This window comes from Callorhinchus milii, unplaced genomic scaffold (genome assembly GCF_018977255.1).
Source record: "Callorhinchus milii isolate IMCB2004 unplaced genomic scaffold, IMCB_Cmil_1.0 Scaffold3, whole genome shotgun sequence".
In the NCBI taxonomy this organism is placed as follows: Eukaryota; Metazoa; Chordata; class Chondrichthyes; order Chimaeriformes; family Callorhinchidae; genus Callorhinchus; species Callorhinchus milii.
Window position 1 is genome coordinate 38377854 of NW_024704744.1, and position 21095 is coordinate 38398948.

The following is a 21095-nucleotide window of genomic DNA, read 5'->3' on the forward strand; positions in this document are numbered from 1 at the left end:
AAACTAAGATAGCTCTAAAATGGCAAGATTCTTTTGGGTTAGTTGAATGTCCGACACACACTGAAACCCATCATCAGGCTCCAAACCAGACAGAGTTTCACTGATGTATGCAGCTTACGCATGAAAATTTCCAGGTATGGAATGTGTTCTCTCTCCCTAGAGAGATGCATTCTCCTTACTTAATTCTTGGGAGCATTAGGTGCAGATTGTCAAGAATCAAGGTTCGGGAACCCCAGAGAGTGCACTGGAGAACTGCAGGGGCTTAACCAGATAAAAATCACAGAACTTGCCATTGAGAGCACTGGCTGCCAAGCTTCCCACTGCTCTTTCAACAGTTCCAACAATGCGATAAAGCACTGTATCAAAACCAAGGATTATTATAAAATGAGTTGAGATTTAACATCCATGCTCCCCCTCCCCCTCCCCACCCCGCCTCCCCCCAACAACATGTAGTTAGATGACATATTCCAGTTTAAAGTCAGTTTACTGGTCACAATAGTCAATGGAATTTGAGATGCATTTGTTAAAACTATAGAATCTATTCAGGAAAAGTAAGCTCACAATCGAAATTCACGTAAAAAAAAATCTGTGATATTATCAAAGAGACTGCAGGAACTGGAGCCTCTTTGATTAAATCCAACATGGATTTAATTGATTCCAAAGAGCACGACCCTAGAAAGCTCCCCTGGAACAAAAACACTTGTCATGCTATAAGTGATTAATTTGCCAGAAAAAAATAACTCCAGAAAATGGGAGAGTGAAGACCTGGGATACTGCCTCATCTAGATTTTAACAAGCCTGCTTTCTACAGGAAGGACCTGTCACCAACATAATATTTCAGCTCTTTTGTTGGTTACCGAAACCTAGATAAGTTGACATTGTTTTATTGCAAAGCCTTATATAATTGTTGGATCGTATTCCTTGGCATTTTACTGGATACAATGGGCTGCATGAGCAGCTCTTTCAGAGTGGCTAATTCTGAGGCGGTTTTAACTGAATGGCTTAAAAAAGAAACAAGATGTGAGTGTGATGTAATTGATTATGTGAAATCTTAAAGTAGACAAGATACATACAAGTGTCAAACAGTTTTGCAGTCAAACACAACTTCTGAACAAGTAGGACTGTGAAATCCCAGGACTTTTCAAAGGATGCTCGACTTCCTGCACTGACAGCATCCTGATTTATTTAGCATAAGGAAATTGATTTCACTGCACCTTCTGATCCAATTACAAAACGACGAGCAGTTCAATTTTAAATGCACAAAGGCAGCATTTCTCACTTCATTTCCCCAAGACCCCAGTGCACATTCAGCACAAAGCTAATACTGACTGTGCAGTGCTCCCCATCATTGTTTTAAAAAAATGATCATAAGTGAACGTAACAGATTTGATTGTAATATTTCAATCCTGTCTTGCAGAATGGCTTGCGAAGGATTCTGGAGAATGGGAACCACCAAATGACCAGCAGTAGGTGTCCGAGAGAAGAAGGAGATGACATTCTGAGACAGTACTGTCAGGAAACAGACTCTAACACACTTTTCCCATGCAATTCTCTCGCAACAAAAAATCCTACATGAATGCTAAAGTTAGAATTTCATGTTGCAACTTTGATGTTTGTATTCCACTCTGCTGTCACTAAATACAGAATGATAACAGATTATTCCCAAAACAAACAAACACAGATTTATATCAAGCAATATTCTTAAAACATGACTTAAAGAAAATCACAATCAGTGCATTACAACAACAAAATGACATTTATAAAAGTGCTTTTCACATTGGGAGGATATTAACTTTTGGCCACAGAATTATAGAAATAAAATTGAAAGAGAGAACTTGCATTTTATTTCAAAATCAAAACAGGTAATCACAGGTAATTATTGACCAATATTTTTGGAGGTAAACATGGTCCTACTTGAAAGGTTAAGTAATAAAATGAGAACTATTGGACAGGGAAAACATTTATTTCTCTTTTCAAAGCCTCATGGGTTCTTTATAATACACTTGAACAGGAACATAGGACCTCAGTTAATGTCTCAGCTAAAAGATACACCTGTGAAAATGCAGAGCTTTTTCAGCATTGTATATGAATGTCAGGCTAGACTACTGGTTCAAGCCTGCCTTGGAGCTCGAACCCACAATCCTCTGACTTAAAAGCAAGAGAGTGCTACTCATTGAACAAAACCGAAATTAAGAAACATCATTATTTAAAATGAATAAAACAGTATGGCTGTAAAAGGCCCTGGTAACTGATGTAATTCTTCCAAGTGAAAGCAGGAATGGGGGTACCATTGTTGCAGTTACCCACCAGGCTGGAGTGTGGTGTCATTTGGTTCCTCCATGCATAGTCTATGTGAAGCATATTCCTGTTATATGATGTTACCGCTTGGGGAATGTATTCCGAGGTTCAAAATGGGGCAAAGAATATCAATCAAAAATACTGTATCAATAGATTCAATAATAATAAACCTTGCATTTGATATTCTGCCTTTTCACATCTTCGAGAAGTCTCCAAAGTGCTTCATAAAATACACTGTCAAGAGAAGGGACTGCGTATTTTATGGGCAACATATTAGGAATAAATAATACAACCATTTAGAAAATGTCATTGTTATATGTTTTATTTTTTAAAGTCAAGTAAAATAATTTTCAGGCTGCACAACATCTATGTTTCACAGAACTAAAAAGGCATCAGATATGAATTAAGAATTGAAATAGAACAATATTATGCAAAACAAGGCAATCAGTGCTACAATCCAATATTCAGACAGCAACAGTTGACCTTCTCAAAATGTATAACCCCACTTATTTGCAGCAGAGATACCCAACATTCTTAAATACCGACAATCAAGTAACATTAGAATATTGTAAACAATGCATAATGTGATCAAAAATGGCAGCCAAGGTATGTAAAAGTATGAAAAGATAATTTAAAGATATATAAAGACAAGATTTAAAAATACAAAAAAAGTAACAGTGTTTACTTTGGTCTTCAGTACATAGTATAAAAATGAGTTTAATACATTAACAGCCATAGGTAGAAATATGGACCAGCTTAGCAGCTTTGCAGTTTACCACATTGTTGGCAAATTAACACTGCTAGAAGAAATAAAATGTGTTAAGAGGTAGGCCGTTATCACCAAGTGGTACCTTTAAATTCTCAAATGCCCTAAGTGGCAACAGACATTCTAAAGAGCCACGGCTAGTCATAACTCAAGATCATGAGCAATCAGTAGTATTTTTTGCTTTCTGGACTAGCCGAGAGCGCGGCACATACACACGCAGTTCACATTCTATATTCAAGGGTAGGCTCACTTGAGAGAGAAGTCTTTCTGCTTTCAAATCTGGAAATGTATTTTGAAAGCCAAAACAGTGTGTATGTGTGTGTGTGTGTGTGTGCGCACTGCCCCTGTGACTATCTGTTCAGCAGGGATGATATATTTTCAGCCAGAAGTTGCCCACTGCTGTGCTTGACAGAACCATAGAAAGTAAATGCACAGAACTGATATCCAAGGGACACGAGATGCAATGTCAATTATGCTTCTAATAAGGTACAAACGTACTCAGTTTGGAATGTCACTTCTAGAGTCCTTTTTGAGCAGAAAGCTTCTGCAACTTTTATTATTTCTACTAATGAAAAGCAATGAGGGTCTAATAAGCTCTCCCCCGAGTCACCGAGGCGTAGACTCTGGCAAAAGCACCTCCGCGTAAGCAGAGAGACCTCAACTCTGATGAGATCACCATTCTGTGAGGTTTTCATGAAGAAAATGGTTTACAACAGAGGAAGGACCCTGTGAACCCATTAGAATGATATGACTGACCATACTGATACATATGTTGGTACACAGAAAATTCCACTCTCAAAAAAGCAAGCCCTTGACATTAGTGGTTAACCACAATATTACTGCTGTAGATAACAAAGACAATCTTGTTGCAGTCTTTAAGGGGCTGTCAATGTAGCAGGTAAGCAATACTGTTTTTAATGTCTCAATCTTTGGAAAGGCATTATAAATACATAAAACGGAAATCTTTGCAAGCCCATCTTCACTCGTAACTTCTTCAAAGCAGCAGATCGCAAATTCCATGCACTTCTAAGTTCCAGAACTATCCTGGTAACTCTAAACCTTCCAAATAATTTCCTGGTCCTACAGAAGTTAATAAAGTCAAAAACCACTCAGGGTCTTGCCCTTTTCTTTTCTTACCCTTATACCCTTATGTTTGGGTTCTTGTAAATTGTAGAGGTCCATAGGACATTCTACTTACTGGAGCAGGAAGATTACAATTCAAAAATTAAGAAAATTGATATCCCCATAAATTAATATATGACTGCAACTGGAGTCAATAGTAGGGTAAATAAAGTTTGCAGTGTTTCAAAAGAAGATGGCCGTGATAATCATCGGCAGTATTAGTTTTGAAACAGTCAAACTGAACCCAATATTTCTGCGTCTGCTACCCAGCCACAAGCAAAATAATGCTGTTATATTGGAACACATGGTTGACAGCTGATCTCAAGACTAAAGCAACAAAAAAGGTACAACTATACAGAAAAGGGATGAGGTAGCCTTTTGCTGTAAACAGGAAAAAAAAATGGTTTGTTTTACCATCTTAAACATACCGTACAATTTTGCTTATGCTAACTTCACATAACAAAAAACATGATTGATGTTTACATAAGCAGTCAGTACAATAATACAACTCTACCATTATTTTTATACAGAAATAATAAAAGTACAAAAAAATGTCAGAAATCTGATTATCAGAAATGTAGGACTATGTAAAACTCAGAGGTAGTTCCTAATAACTGTATGTAAATATAGATATAGTAACCAAGTTCTAAAACTATTTGGTTTGTTCAGAGTACTTTGAATATGTCTTCAGTACTAATCTGTAAATAAAAGTAAACCTACTTGGTATATTCCCTGAGTAAAGTTCTTTGTCCTGAGATACACTTTTGAGTAATAATGATCATAACATTACAATATACAAAAATACAAAACCAATCTTTGTGTCTTATAGACATGTTTGGTATGTGCTCTTAATAGTTCAGTGTGGTGCACTAACAATATCCTGCACTGAATAGCTTCTATGTTTGCTAATGTTCTTTAAACAGCACCCCAAAAAGCTCTGGGATTCAGGGTTGGGTTATTGAAAGTCTGATCTCAGCTCTGAACTTTTCCATTGTAAACAGGGAATGTCCAACTAAGGAAATATTCACGCTTTCTTCATTTAATAAGGTCAAGAAACTTTGGTTTAGCATGTCAAAGTGACTTGCAGCTTGCATTTTTTCGTTTCTTGCCTAATCTTTTTTTAAGACCTCTATGTAGATTAAGCAATGCCACTCTGATTTGTCTATACACTTTTAAATAAAGAAACAACCCCTTACGGTATGCAAGTTAAGTGTTTCTCATTAGGTACAACACACATTCAATATCGTCACATTTCAGATCACAGGAAGGGTCGCTGTGTACGACATCATGACAGCCTCAGTACAACCTGCAGCACTTCAGTCACAAACAAACACTTCTTTGTGGGATTCAAGTGTTTCAAACAGGCTTATAGTCAAATTTAGGCAGTTTATGCTCGTCTGTTATGTACACACACCAAGCAGCAGCAATACTCCCAGCACTGGGAATGTGGAAACCAAGATCTCCTCACTGTGATGAAGGAACAAAAAGGTTAGCCACACCTAATTCGTCATTCATGTATTGGCCAGTTAATACCTACCAGATTCCAGTCTGACCAATGCACGTACACTTTTGAAGTTTCCTGAAGTATCAGCTTTCACATGAACTAATGCCTCTGGGTTCAGCAGAATGCTCTCTCCCTCCCCAGATTGTACATGGAATTCTGCCTGTGGGAAACCTGCTGAACCCAACTGCAGTACGGCTTCCAGTTAAAACTTTAGTTTTGCTTTTAAAAACTAGTTGTCGTCTTTGCCTCTCTTTCATTCACTCTGTTAAGAATACGAATTATGTGCCTTGTGATTAAGCTTTCTTAACCTTCCCCTTTCCAACAGACACATAGACTTGAGGCTTAGAATCAGAGCAATTTAACTGATGCAGGAAGATATTCCATTGCATTCAACCATATTGCTTACTGCAAGGTTTGGAGAGGCATTTGTGTTTTCAGCAGCATTGCCTGTGTAAACTAAAATGCCACCAAATTTGCCGTTCAAAGGAACACCAAGTATCTATCCCCATTAACTATAACAAGACGCCTAGGTCATAATAGTTCCTGATCTCATGTCCATATAGAGCTCATCTAATAAAATTAGTAGCATGATTAATAGTGGAACGTGCAACATGCCTTTTTACACTAACCCTTCAGTTCACACAGCATCAACAGGCAAGCATTGTTAAGGATCAAGTGCACTCACTCATCTTGAAATAAAGATTGAACAGACGAGATCGATGCACTTTCTAATTGCATTGAGCTTGTGAATTGCAAGTCAGTTCCAATATTGCAAAACAAAGAGTGATTCAGAATGAGCAGTTCCACTATATTTTTTCCAGTCTAAGTAATTACCAATGTGGGTTTTTGATATACATAAAATGCCGATATGTAAAAGGTCACACTTTTGTCTGCTTTAAATTAAATGTGAAGGATAGTTCATTCACAGAGAGGAGAGGAGCCCCGATCTGCTATTACTCAGAGGTTCACTGTTACAAATATTAGAGCACGGATGTGTATTGACTATCTGTACCCACTCAGGCCCAGCAGTCACTTGCAGACAGACAAGACACCTAGGGAGTCTTATAAAGTGCAAATGTGCAGCTTTGTGAAGCAGAGGGACAAGAGATACAGCAACCACTGAATTCCATCTTCAGTACCAAGTTGGTAGGGCCATACTGGCAAGAATTGGAAGGATCATTGCCGATGGAACTGATAGGGTCCATGCATTACTTAAATGGGGTCCTTGTATTACTCAAATGGGGTGGAGTAGAAACCTAACTGTGGGTCAAGCTGTCACTGAAGTACCATTTTCCTGCTGCTGAAAATTTAAATGAACCCACTGGAGATTTCATCCCTAAGAATTGGATCCTATGGGTGATTGGCTCTGCTTTTACAAGGTATTGAAGGGCAGATTAAACCCCATTTCTTATGCTGCTTTTCCTTTTCAAAGATGAAGAGTCAGTTTAGAGTAAACTTAGAGGTTTTCCTTGTCAAATCAGAAACTTTTTAAAAAAATAGGTGTCAATTCATATGTTGGTCAGCCATCTTGCTCCTTTGAACAGACTTAGCAACTTTCACATACAGGAAAGAAACACTGTTTATTGAGGGTCTAGTCTGCTTGATTCACAAAAAAACTAACTTTGGATCCTGAAAGAAAGTGAAAACAAAACATCTTGCCCTGTCTCCAGTTTTTGTAGGGATTTTGCCAGCTCCCAGGATTCAATACTAGCGTTTTTGTGAATAATTTTGCGCATTAGCACATCAAATCCAGTTTCCCAATACCACAAATTAAAGCCCTTTGTAAACATGGGTAAGAAAATAAAAGTATGCCTAGTTCTCAGCCTGGTAACCACATTATGAATTTCATTATAGAATCTGCCAATTCTGAATCATTGACTTAAGCTCTCCAATGCACACACTTTTTTTTCCAATATTAAAAAAAGACCAAATTTCAGATCTTGGGATCTGTGGGACCCAGAGGAATTTGCAAGGAAAATGCATCCAAAGCTTACTTCTTCAAACTACTTGCACATTCATGCCTTGTGAAACATCCTTTATAAAAGCTTCAATGTTGCAAGGAATGTTAAAAGTTTTTATGACTTGCCCACTTGCTTCCTTAATGACTAAGTCTTAAATAACTCTATTTGCTTAGGACAATGAGGCCTATTACATGCCACATGTAAACATGTGTACAGAGGGCACTGCAAGTGTCATTAATAATGTAACTAACATCCAATCTTTCTATTTTCAATGCCCTGTTTAGCCAGGTTTCAAATTAGACCGTATTTAAAAATTCACCTTTTAAAAATTCACAAAAGGGTTTGATGTTTTAAAAGCACTAGGATACAAAATGAATTGAGAAATGAAATGACAGAGTACTCTGGAGTACTCAGGTTAAAAATACTAACCAGGTCACTATTTATTGCTGGATAGACACTAACTGCAATTGGAAATCCTGGAATAGGATAGATATTTTCCTCGCTCAGATATCAATATGATGTACGATTGTACCTGGGCATGAAACAATTCTAACTGCTGCTTGGGTGTTTATCACAGAACATCAGCAGAAATGGCATGACATTCAAATCTTCCGCACGCTAATTTTTTTAAAAAAACTTTATATATATATTTATATATATATATGTAGGAAGGATACTACAGTGTTCACAGATCTGAGTTTAAGATACAATTAACAAAAAACAAGCAACCAAAAAGCACTTGAAACACAAGCACGCAAAAACACATTCATATTTTCTGTAGCTCTGACTCCCCCAAAATAAAATTTGCGGCAGTGGCTAGCATCTCAACAATGAATATTGCCTACAGAAGTAAAACACTGCCATTGTATATATTATTTGATCAGATATCCAGCCAGATATTCTCCGTGGATTTCCTTTGTACCTCCTTTCTGGCAGCATCCACCTCCGATTTCCTTTGGTTTTCAATTTAAATAACAGTGTTGCTTCAGTTACCTACTGAAGGGAGCAGGAGCTCTGAAGGAAGTTCCAGTTGATCCTAATGTTGCGTATTGCTTTGCAATCCTAGGAGATCACCAAAGGATCAATTAATGGTACTCGTTATAAAAGATTAGAAAAGCTACTTGAATTAAACATGGCGAGTTGACACTGTAAACGTGTGTGCCATGTTTCACTAGACTCCGTAAAGAGTTTTGTTTCTGCATATAAAGGTAAAAGTAGAGCACTGTGGATGTGCGCAAACATAATCCAGGAGTAATTCTTTGCATGGAGTGAATTGTTCGGTTCGACAACATTTTGTTAATTCAGTGGATTTTTTTTTGTTTTTGTTTTTTTTCCAAAAAAAGAGGAGCTGCATTGTGTAAAATGACTTCCCCTGTACTTTTGCAAGCATTGAGGTAGTTTGGGATCCTATATTCAAAATACAAAGAGTGTGGAATTCAAGAAGCGGGCTTATCGAATGCCTTTATGTTTTTTTCCGTTTCTGAATGGAAGGCCCCTTTCTGCTTGGTTCTTCAGGGGACATAGATGATTTGCTTGACGAAGCTTCAACAGATGACTTGCCAGAGTGCTCAACCTCTGGTTTTCCCTCCTGAGGATGAAACAGAGCTGGGAAGCTTTGGGTCCCTCCAGTTTCTCTAGGGAAAGCAGCATAGGCAGAGGTGGAAGGTTGGGAATCTGCTTCATATCTTCCCTGAGAGCTACTGGGCTGTGGTGGAACAGTTTTGAGGGGACAGTTGGCTACCATGTGCATAATGCTCTGGCAGTAATGGCACTTCTTTGGCTGAGGAGGTAGATTACATTCCTTAGCATGATGGTCAAGGCCGCCACAGTTGTAGCATCTAAATGGGGGAAAAATAGAAAGAAAAAGATGACAATGGTTTTAAGCTCTAAGTTATGAGTACAACTAACCACTTTGTGTGTAGGGAAGTGGAGGAGAAAGACAAACATTGCATTAGTGGGTTGAAAATGCTATTTGCAAACTAGAAAATTATTACACAGGCTATGTGTGATCAATTTGCTTTGAGCCAATTTCTCATCCAAGAAGAAAAAAACATCAAGCAATAGATCGAAAAGTAAAATACCAGCCATAAACAGCCTTTGCTAGGCTTCATGGTCGCTATTAAAGCAAGTTTAGTAATTATTCCTGCTTCATCCAGTTTGCGAATATCCCATTTTCAACTCCTATGTTTTCACCCCACAAACTGTTGAACCAATGGCATTCACTGCCTGCATTTCCTCCCCATCATCCTGTAAAATACAAGGTGCATAATTCAACTGGAGACTTTTTAAAGACTGCAACAAACCATTTCACTTCATCGAGCAAAGATAAAGGGAAAAGAAAATCAGCACATAATATCATCCTGATGTGGTGGTTAATGGGATTTATCACATCGTAAAAATCATCCAATCCTCAATGGCTTACTTGACCTTTTAAAAGAGAATAACCAATCTACAATGGGATAATGTGAAGCAGTCGATGGAGACAATTTAAAAGCCCAAAGAGTCCATGATTTTAAAGAGTACAGTATTCATTTGAGACTATTCTAAATTACCTCCAGGTCTTCTTTTGCAGGTTCCTATAGATTAATAATAATAATAATCCTTGCATTTGATGTAGCGCTTTTTCAAGTCTTCTCGACGTTGGAATTCCAGGACCACTACTGCTCTGATTGATTGCCTGTTGGGCATTCAGTCCTGGATGAGCTCCATCTTTCTTCAATTGAACGTAGGCAAGGCAGAGGTTTTCCTGCTTAGCTCCCATCAGCGCTTTCTTACCACAGACGCTGACAGCATCAATCTACTTGGATGCACACTTCAGCTCACAGAGCCTGTGGAGAACTTCAGTGTCTTGTTTGAATGTCAGCTGTCCTTTCAACCTTACATCCATGCTCTGACCCGCTCAGCTTTCCCCCACCTCTATAAAATTGTCCATCTCTGCCATTACCTCTCCTCTTGGGCTATTGAATCCCTAATCCATATGTTCATCATGCCCAGGTTAAATTACATCAACTGTCTGCTCGCTGAACTATCCGCCTCTTCCCTCCACAAGCTGCAGACTATCCAGAAGTCTGCAACTCGTGTCCCTTCCCATACTAGGTTTCTCCCCCATCCTCACCCATCAAATTAAGCTCTAATCTTTAACTGCCTCCATTGTCTTCTCCTCAAACCCTTCCAACTTGTCTGCTCCCTCCACTCTGGAGACACTGGCCCACCATCAGTGTGCTTTCAGTGTTGCTGCCCCACTCTCTCGAATTCCATCCAAGAGTCCCTTTGACTTGCCCCTTCCCTTGCATCCTTCAAGATCTGCCTCCCTTTTTCTTTGACCACGCTTTCAGCCATCTCGCCCCACCCCCAGCTCGAGTACAAACCTTAAGACTGTCCAGCGATTTGGGACATCCTCTTAACATGAAAGACTACATAAATGAAAATTGTATTGTATTGTGGAAAACACCTAAATGTGAAATGTATCTTCCAGATGAATAGTATTGGTTCAAACAGGAAAATCCCCAAATTTACAGAACAAAGAAACACAACTAGAAAACCTCAATAGACTGCGAGCTGATTGATTCGAATTTCTACATCAAAAAATTTCTACAGTGAAATTTTCGATTATTTCCATTAGAGGGCACCAAAGCTCACTTGGAGAACGACCAAGGAGGTGACAAATGAGCAAGTTCTGTTCAATCTGTGCTTGGGCAAAACTCAACTACACAAGCATTTAAGTTTGCAATACTTTGCCCCATTTGTTAAAATCTGCATGTCCTTGTGCATGTAATCAGCCCACAAAATACACAGTCAATTCATTTTACAGCGTTTCCTGTCAAGCCCTTAGAAACGTCTCAACGATGTGATAAGATGTTGTATCAAATGCAAGGATTATTATTAGCCACATTGAGCTCCCATCTGGAAGTGAATGTGGGGTTGTAAGATACCAACAAAATAAAATCCATTTGTGTGTTTGCACTCGAGGTTAGAAGACTTATTTCAATGTGCAATGTAAGCTGGCAGCGGGAAAGTAGTATTTATTTAGGAAACTGCAGTGTTGGGTTAGAAACAGGGAGAGAAACATAAGTAATGATATGCAGAGAAAGAGACAGTGAGAGAAAAAACAAAGAGGGAGGGGGAGAGAGAGAGAGAAAGAGATTTTGGAGGGAGAGAAGGGGAAGTGACTCAAAAAAGGATACTCAGAGAGAGGAGACAATGTTAGAAAATGAGAAAGTGGAGAGAGAGAGAGAGATGTGGGTTTGGGAGGGGGGAGGGGAAAGTGAGGGTGGGCGAGGGAGAGAGAGAGATAAGAGAGAGGGTGAGAGAGATAAGAGAGAGAGAAAGATAAAGAGAGGGGAGTCCTGGCCTCAATCATTCTTCCTGATAACCCTCTGTGTAAAGAAATGCTTCCTTTTGTCCTAAAATTCACTATTTATAATTCTGATCCTGAGTCCTCTGTTCTGGGTTCATGTCGTCTTCCACACTGCTTTTATATAGAGAACATGATTACTTATTTTTGCTCCTGAATGGAACTGTTTTACAAATACTCTGGCTCCAACTTTTTTGCCATTGGTCAAAATATATTTACATTTTGCCATTGGTCAAAAATTGCTCAGCAGGTGCAAAAGGAATCTTAAGCAGCCATATATCAGATAAACACAATGGCGGATTATATTCATCTTAATATTTTCTCAAACTAACACCCCTAAAAACTCCATATTTTAGTATCAGAACACAAGGCTTTCCTTGTAATGTCACTCCTGCTATATAACGCATTCACTGTTCTCAGTCTACACAGAATCAGCTTCTATGTTGTTACCTTGCTCAATAATAACTGTGAAATTGGAATAAAGGGGAGAAATGAATGTCTTATCTACAACACACAATGTAGCAGATGGCCACAGGATAGATTAGATCACACATCGGGGGTACCTCACAGATTTCTGGGCTTATCTGCTGGCTGCTCATGCTCCTAATTCACTCTGGCCATCCATTATTCAATAGGCAATGGTCCACCCCTCTGCCTGACATCTACTGTGATATTGCACCCGGTACATCAAACCCCAGTTATTTATTACTGGCACCCTATTAACCTGTTCCATTAATTTACTTTTTAAGTAACTTGGAATAATACTTTGCCATGAAAATGGGGCTGAGGAGATAGAAGTTTTTCACATACACTGTACAATATATTAATAATAATCCTTGCATTTGATATAGAGTTTTATGATGTCTTCGAGACGTCTCGAAGCACTTCACAGAATATACTGTGAAGTGAGTTAATTGTATATTTTGTGGGTGAATATTGTATTACAATCAGTATTACACATCATTGCCATGCTCAAATTGGCTACCGTGTTCGTCCACAAAATGCACAATCACTGTAACAGTATATCCTTTGATGTGCTTTGAGACATCCTCCCGACCAAAAGACACAAGATTAAACATAAGGGTTGTTATTATTAATGATATGAAATCTTTAAGATGATCAGAACAAGTATAATTACACATGGAAACTGATTGATGAACACTCAAAAGGCGAGAGCTCTGACACACTCTTGTAACTGGTTTAAAAGTGACAGTCTGACTCCCATTCCGAAAGCATCCGCCTTTTTACTCAAAACACCAAAAATGACCCCACTATAGACTGTTTGTCTCCAAGGTGATTCTATTTTGTGATTTTCAAAGTTCACAAGTTTACTCGGCAAAATGGTTTCTGAATTGTCATGAATTACTCGGCCTTGCCAATTATTCTATGCTCAGGGCAGTTTCCAGTTGCAAATGCAGTGGTTCTGATGTGTTCACTTAAAATAAGCTGTGGCTGTATTAAATTAGAGATGCTAGCATTGTTCTAGTTCAGGCTTTTAGTTTTGTATGCACAAGACTGGTGCAAGGAAGACACAAGACAAAAGATAGCTGCTTGCGAGAAACATGGGACATTCTTATTGCATTTTGGTTGCATCCTTGGGTCCTCTGCATAATTTGTAGAGTTACACTGCACCCAAACAGCAGGTTTACTCTAAATAGTCTTATAAACTGTGCTCATGCATAACACAATGACATTCCAACAGTAAAACTGATGCCAAAGAGCCAGCCATGTTCTAAATTATAAGTGGGGAAAGGCTTTCAGGGAACAAAAATGTTTAACATTTGTGCTTCCCGAGACCATGATTCAAGATTTTTCACAAGAGTCAAGTGATCTTAAGGATCTGAAAATGGGCCGGAGGAGTGCCAATTAGCCTAAAAATTCAAAAAGGATTTTAAGATAAAAGGGCATTCTAGTAGATAAAACTTGACAGGTTTAAAAAAAATTCAGTTCTGCAGTTTGAAGGTGGGAGTGGGGGGGGGGGGGTGCGAGGATGGAGAAGGAAGGGATTTCATCCCCAAACCACTTATTAAGCATTCTGTCCCTGTGTGATAAAATAATTTGTAATGCTTTTGGGTAGAACATCATTGATCCACATCAAATCCACTTGTTTTGTTAATTTACCCCAATTTGTTTAACCTTTCTGCTATATTCCTACTGCACGTCACACAGAGATTCAATGTTAAGCACATCACATATAATGAAAAAACCTCGGGGGGAGGGGGTCAAGCAGAGCAGTGCAATTGGCCTCATTTTCCCTGAGGTGGTGGGAGGGAAAATCAGCTGGGGTTCCCATGCCTGTTCATCAACTATCACCCCCTTTATGAAGGGTCCCTCGAGTGTGCAGATAAGGCAAAGACAGGGTCTCAGTTCTAATGCCCGTAAATTTCAAAACACCTCTCTGTTCTTCACTCGTATGGACTCGCAAGTGAAAGAACAGCTATTTATGATGAATAGTAATAATCCTTGCATTTGACATTTAAATAATAATAATTTGGTCACTTACACCATGACTGTTTGTGGGACACTGCTGCGTGCAATTGGCTGTCGTGTTTCACCCACAAAACAGGCAGTCAATTTACTTTACAGTATATTCTGTGAAGCGCTTTGAGACATCTAAAAGACTTGATAAGGCTCTACATCAAAACAATGCCAGAAGTCTGGACACCACATGTGTAGCTGTTATGCAGCAACAAACCCCTTCAGAAAACTGGAAAGAAAGTTTTAATTTTTCTAAAAGAAACCCCCCAAAGAATGTTAAATAATTAAAATTACAAACATACAGCTTTCGGTTTGCATTTTCCTTTCTCTGTGGACCCGAGTTGCGATAAATTTTGCTACACTTTCCTTTTATTGTTATACTTGTAGCCCAAGAAATGACTAACTAATGTTTTTGATCTCACTGGGAAGACCACACATCAGTCAAACCCTTGGTGGAGACAACTGGACATGCTGGAGAATCAAGGTTGAAAACTGGAGCAGTTGAGACTATTGATGCTGTTTCCTTTGATATGTAAAGTTCCAGCTGCTGTGGGGAAGTTGACATTTGCTCTGAATGACATAGGTAGGGCTCAGCTTTAACTTCACTCAACACATCCCAGAATGTTCTCCTTAATTGTTTGAAAATAAATTCATCACGCCACTGACCCATTCCATTTTTCCCCACCAAGGTCTCCTGTCCAAGAGGCTGCCCCAGGAGAAGGACGCTATATAAATTCATTGTTGTTGTTATGGTGTCACTTTGACACATGTCCACTTGCAGCTCCCCGCTCAAAAAATGTGAATGCCTCAGTTTGAATCCTATACCTGTGAACTTTACCCCAGTAAGCATAAAAAACTGATTTGAACTCCCAAGCAGTAACACTTTGCTGTTAACTAGTGTGCCTACTTGTTGATCATGCTCTAATACTACGACACAATTCATCCCTTGAGTAACATTTTGAGATACTACCATCATTGATTCCAATGTCCACCACTGACGTTTTCCCCCAAAACTCAGTTGCTCCACTTTACAGTAAATCCTTCAAAGTGCCCCGAGACATCCTGCTGATGTGAAACGCGCTGTACCAAATACAAGGATCATTATTATTATTATTGCAGTTGGCATATCCCATAAAGAATGAAACTATCTGTAAAATTTCAAATCACAATTTCTTACATCAGCTGAACGTATTTTTACAGCTGTGTCATTTCAGACCAATTCAAAAGCCTAATGAATGGAAAATTCAATTGACTGATTATATTATCAAACCAGCACTTTTGCAATATGGAGATCATAGTGCAAGTGTATGTAATTTTTAAGTCCTGGTACAGTATTTATAGTGTTTGATTTGCTGAGACCACAAGAAGAACATATTGAGCAAACAATCTTGGACAACTGGGGCTCACTCAGTGGAGGTCAAAGCATAAATCTGTGAGGTGCTGAATGCATAGTTAATCTTGGGACAGTATCGAAGAGCTGTTTAATCCTTTTGGGCACAGAAGGATCTTTTCAAGGCCTCCAAATCTGCACCCCTTTTGTTTAACGCAAGGTTCACAAAATGGATGCTTTCTGTCAATTTGTGAGGAAGACAGTCACAAAGAGAGCCAAGCCAGAGAAATACAAATACCAAAGAACGGCTCTTACTTCAGAATATTTGTGAATCAAACTATAGAATACATTACAACCTGGTTAAATATTTTGACATTGCTTGCAAAAATGCTCTGGTAACTCTCAATTTGATTTCATACTCCTTAGAATATTCCATATCCAAAGCAAAAATGATACCATTGTTTCTATATTGAGTTTGTATTTAAAAGGCTCATTTTTAAATGCTCAAGACTACTGTCAGTTTCATTTTCGCAGTGCTCTGGTCAAAATTCTTATACCGTTTTTGCCACATGTTTTAGCAATGTAAAACTAGACTTGACGTAACAGAAGCGATTTTGTTTTGTTTTCTATTTCTGCAGAAGAAAAGCAACCTCTTTGATTTTGCTCTGTTTTTGTGCCTTTTGAGGTACATTAAATTGGCAAAAGCTCATTGGAATGCACACTGACCTTTCACCCCTGTCATCCATCTGCTGCTGAATTCACTTTGGTCGAAAGGGCCTGATGAAGTGTCACGTGAGCAATAACAAAATCATAGCAGGCTGAACGGCAAAACTCAGAATTGCACCAAATGCACCTCATGCAACTGAAGATCAGCTTCTGGCTAAATTACTGATAATCAGCAAAATTCAATGGTGGTCAGTCCTAAGGAAATTATAAATGTTGCTGAAGAGGAGAAGGTTCAGATGAAAGATGATTTAGTTATGTGAAATAATAGACAAGATTGTGGAGTGGCAGGGCATGGGTTACTCTTCATAGGATAAGCTTCTGGTCTCACTCGCTTTGTCTGCTGGAGCTACTGCGTAGACGCAAGCTGCCTCTTCAAGAGGCAAATTCAGAGGACAGGTTACTGAAAACCAGTGTTGGACACATATTATGGGCTGGTTCAATACATGCAGTGATAGGTCCAGCAACAAGTTTAATGAAATGCTCTTAAGCGGGAACAGACATACTCCTGATTTGAAAAATACTACATCAACTGTAAGAATTATTACATGAGATTATTGGGGCCAAGGGATCTTTAATGTCCACTGAACAGGTTGACAGATGAGGCCTGGGTTTAACATCGCTTCGGAAGGATGGCAACTCATGACAATGCAGCACATCCCCAGCAGTGCGCTGGAGTGTCAGCTTCGACTTTATCAACAACAACAACAACAACAAGATTGCATTTATAGAGTGCCTTTCACGTCGGGAGGACGTCCCAAGGCGCTGGACAATTGGGTCGGGACCCGAGCAGGGGGGAAATGGTCAGGGTGAGGGGAGGGAAGGGAGGGAGCGAGGAGGGGGTAGAGAGTTGAGAGGGGAGCTGAAGGCACGATCAAAGAGAAAGGTCTTGAGACCGGCCTTGAAGGAGGAAAGGGAGGAAGCAAGGCGAAGGAAGGCACTGGGGGATGGAGTTCCAGAGCCTAGGGGCTGAGAGGCTGAAGGCCCGGCCACTGATGGTAGGGCGGTTAGGGTGGGGGAATGGAGCAAACCGGAGCCAGAGGAACGGAGGGTACGGGCAGGTAAGTAGGGGGATAATAGGTCGGAGAGGTAGGAGGGTGCAAGGCCGTGAATGGCCTTGTAGGTGAGGATGAGGATCTTGAATTTGATCCTCTGGGGGATGGGAAGCCAGTGGAGGCGAGCGAGGGTGGGAGTGATGTGGTCGCGTAGCCTGGTGCGGGACAGTACACGAGCTGCAGAGTTCTGAATGATCTGCAGCTTGTGGAGGGAGGAGTTGGGGAAGCCGATAAGGAAGGAGTTTCCATTTTCGAGCCTTGAGGTGATGAATGTGTGTATGAGGGTTTTGGTGGCCTGAGTGATAAAGCAGTGGCGGTGTTGGGCAATGTTGCAGAGATGGGGGAAGTTAAAGTGGTTCATCAACAACAACAACAAGACTGCACTTATAGAGTGCCTTTCACGTCGGGAGGACATCCCAAGGCTCATGGCATGGATATGGGAGAGAAAGGACAGTTGAGGGTCGAAGGGGTCGCCAAGGTTTCTAACTGGCTGGTGAGGTGGAGTGTGCATCCCTGGATGCTGATGCTGCCAGTGCCTGAGGTGCTGAGGCACTGATGTGAGCCAATCAGGAGGGCTTCAGTCTTGCTGACATTCAGCTGTAGAAAGCTGACTCTCATCCAGGACTTGATGTCAGACAGACATTTGTCAGGATGTCAGTTGTCCTGGTATCGAGGGTGGAGGCAGAGAGATAGAGTTGGGTGTCATCCACGTACATGTGTCAGTTGACCACATGTCTGTGAATGATGTCACCAAGGGGGAGCATGTAGAGGTTGAAGAGGAGGGGACCAAGGACAGAGCCCTAAGGAATGCCACACGGGACTGTGTGGGGGTTGGAAGAGAAACTGATGGCGGAGACAAATTGGAGACGGTGTGAGAGATAAGACCTGGACCATTCAAGGACAGAACCTTGAAGGTTGCAGTGAGAGGAGAGGCAGTGGAGGAGGATGGAATGGTCCATGGTATTAAAGGCAGCAGAGGTCGAGCGGGACAAAGAGGCAAAGGGAGCCCTGGTCACAGATGGACAAAGTGTCATTTGTCCCCTTGACCATAGCACACTGAAGTGATAGTATGTCTTTTAGGCAAATGTTAGGGAGTGCTTTTGGATGTTATACCAAACAAAACATAAAAACAACTTTTATGTTTTCTTTACCTCTCAAAAAGTAAAAAAAGACATGCCTATGTTTGAGATACTACTCACTAAGCATTGAAAATGCGGTTGTAGAGGTGCTAAAATAGGTTTCAGCATCGCTGGATCGGTAAGAAAGGAGGAGCAGGAGGAAAAATATCACAATTCAATGATCCCTATGGGAAAGTGGGTGTTTTGTTGCGTGGGTGCATGCCTTGAGCGAAGATAGGATCAAGCTCAGCTGTGATCCATGATGCCCCGCGCAACTGCCGAGTGCATGTGAGCCAAATTCCTGTGGGTTGGCTTCACGTACATAGGGTTCCCTGGGGGAGATGCACTTTATATCCTGAGGAGCCTTTTCAGGCATGAGATGTCATTTGAAATACCATTGGTCCCGATGGTGCTTTTTATATTGCAGTACTGGGGATAGGCGAGCACGTCACTAGAACATTTTCTTACAGTCTTTACATTTTTACAGAACCTTTCATGTTGGGGGGATGTCCAAAGATGCTTCCCGGTCTTTGCTGGACCCCCGAGCTGGGGTTAGAATCCAAGGGGATGGAAAGGGGAAAGATAATAATAATAATCCGTGCATTTGATATAGTGCCTTATCACATCTTCGAGACGTCTCAAAGCACTTCACAGAATATATGTATGTGGGCGACTGTATGTGGGCGAAACACAGCATCCAACTGCGCACAGCAGTGTCCCACAAAGTTATGGATTGATGTGAACAATTTTTTTAAAAAAGGAATTATTACCCCTGGAAAAGTGATCCACCAATCGATTAACAACAGAGTTCCTACTTACTGCTAGGTAAATAGAGGCCTTTGGAGTAAGAAACTTGCCCAATGTTTCGCCCTGCCAGGAATCGAACCCAGCTCACTTGCTTGCGAGTCGAGTGCTCTCACTACTGAGCTCCAGGACTCCGCGTGAACTACAGGACGTGATGACTGCAAGTGCAGTCAAAGAACTAGGTCTTGAATTCAAGAACTTTACAAAATATTACATACATGATGTTATATTTTAGGACAATGGACTTAATGGCTGAAAACACAAGAGATTTTTTTCTGTGATTCCTTATGACGTGGGCCCGAGCTAACAACATTTTGGCTCAAGAGCAAATTGGCCTCAATAACGGTTGATTTATTATTATCTATAATTTTTATCTCAATTACAGCCTTCCTCTTCCGTTTCCTCATGTCTCAATGTACAAATGGATTCGCCACAAAAAGGCAAAGTGAATAGCAATACAAGCAGAGTGCTCCTTTAGTTTCTTTCCACAATCAAAACATATGGATCTTAGGTGGATGTTAATAAGCTATTTCAACTGTTGTTGAGTCCAAAATGATGGGGCATAAATATAAGACAGCCAATGATAGGTCCAATAGTTTAGGAGGAATTTCTTCACGCAGAGAGCGGTGAAAATATGCAACTTGCTGCTGGAAGCTGTGGTCAAAGCAAATTGCGTCAATGTACTTAAAAGAAAACTTGCTGCATAAATGTTGGAGAAGGGAATGGAGGGGCACAAGAGAAGGGATTAGGAGTGGTGGAGACTCGTTGGAGCATAAACACTGGTAAGGACTGATTTTGAATATTGTGTTATTGTACACAGGCAGAGTTACTCGTCAGAGGCAGTTTGCTTTTGCAAATAGAATTATTCACGTCTAACTCAAGATTCAACTTCCCTCCATCGGCTACAGTGACTGCTTGTGAAATGAGATTAGCTCACCCACATATTAAATTAAATGACAGCCTTAGCAAAGAATTCTACATTGCTTACAACTTATGGCAAAAACTAGAGCTAGAATACTGGATTTCCATGTGTAAAATCAAGTAAATACAGTACAACAGAGTGCATCATAAACTCCAAGAGCAATGGTTGAAGGTTTTATAACTGAGCCCTCTGATATGCCCACAGCCTTGAACAAACAGACTTACGTTATTTTTCAAAATAAACATGCTGAGAAGTACTTGGGGTGTTTTATTATGTAGAGCTTTTTCCTGTTGTAAGTAGGCGACCCGTGATTGACACTGACAGACAGCAATATGTGACAACAATCGTGCTTGAGGGATTAATGATTATATGAACATCACTGCAAGTTTTTTTCAAGTGACAAACGGCCCATGGATGTGAAATGAGTCAACATATATGTTTACACTCTGAGATGCTACCCACACTATATAAATGCAAGTTGTTGTTCGTTATTTTAATCTTAGCAATTCCGGCACCAGTGTCAATTACTCTCCAAATACAGCGATAAGTAAGAACAAAAATCCACACTTGCTCATACAATAGGTACACATTTAGTACTGCTAATAAAGATTCTTTTCATCTTACAACTTGTTATTCAGTGTTATTCGCAAGATTGTTGAT

The 21095-nt window shown here is 40.0% G+C and overlaps 1 protein-coding gene across 2 annotated transcripts in view; it reads right to left on the bottom strand.

Annotated features, from left to right (window-relative positions):
- Nucleotides 1-8449: 8449 nt before the first annotated feature.
- The window catches only part of LOC103182210 (protein lin-28 homolog B), a 142276-nt gene continuing 129630 nt past the window's right edge, over nucleotides 8450-21095 (bottom strand). For both annotated transcript variants that reach the window (XM_042333435.1, XM_042333436.1), the window contains one exon: nucleotides 8450-9489. In XM_042333435.1, the coding sequence (XP_042189369.1) occupies nucleotides 9114-9489 (376 nt within the window). In that variant the 3' untranslated portion in view covers nucleotides 8450-9113. The remainder of the gene's footprint in view (nucleotides 9490-21095) is intronic.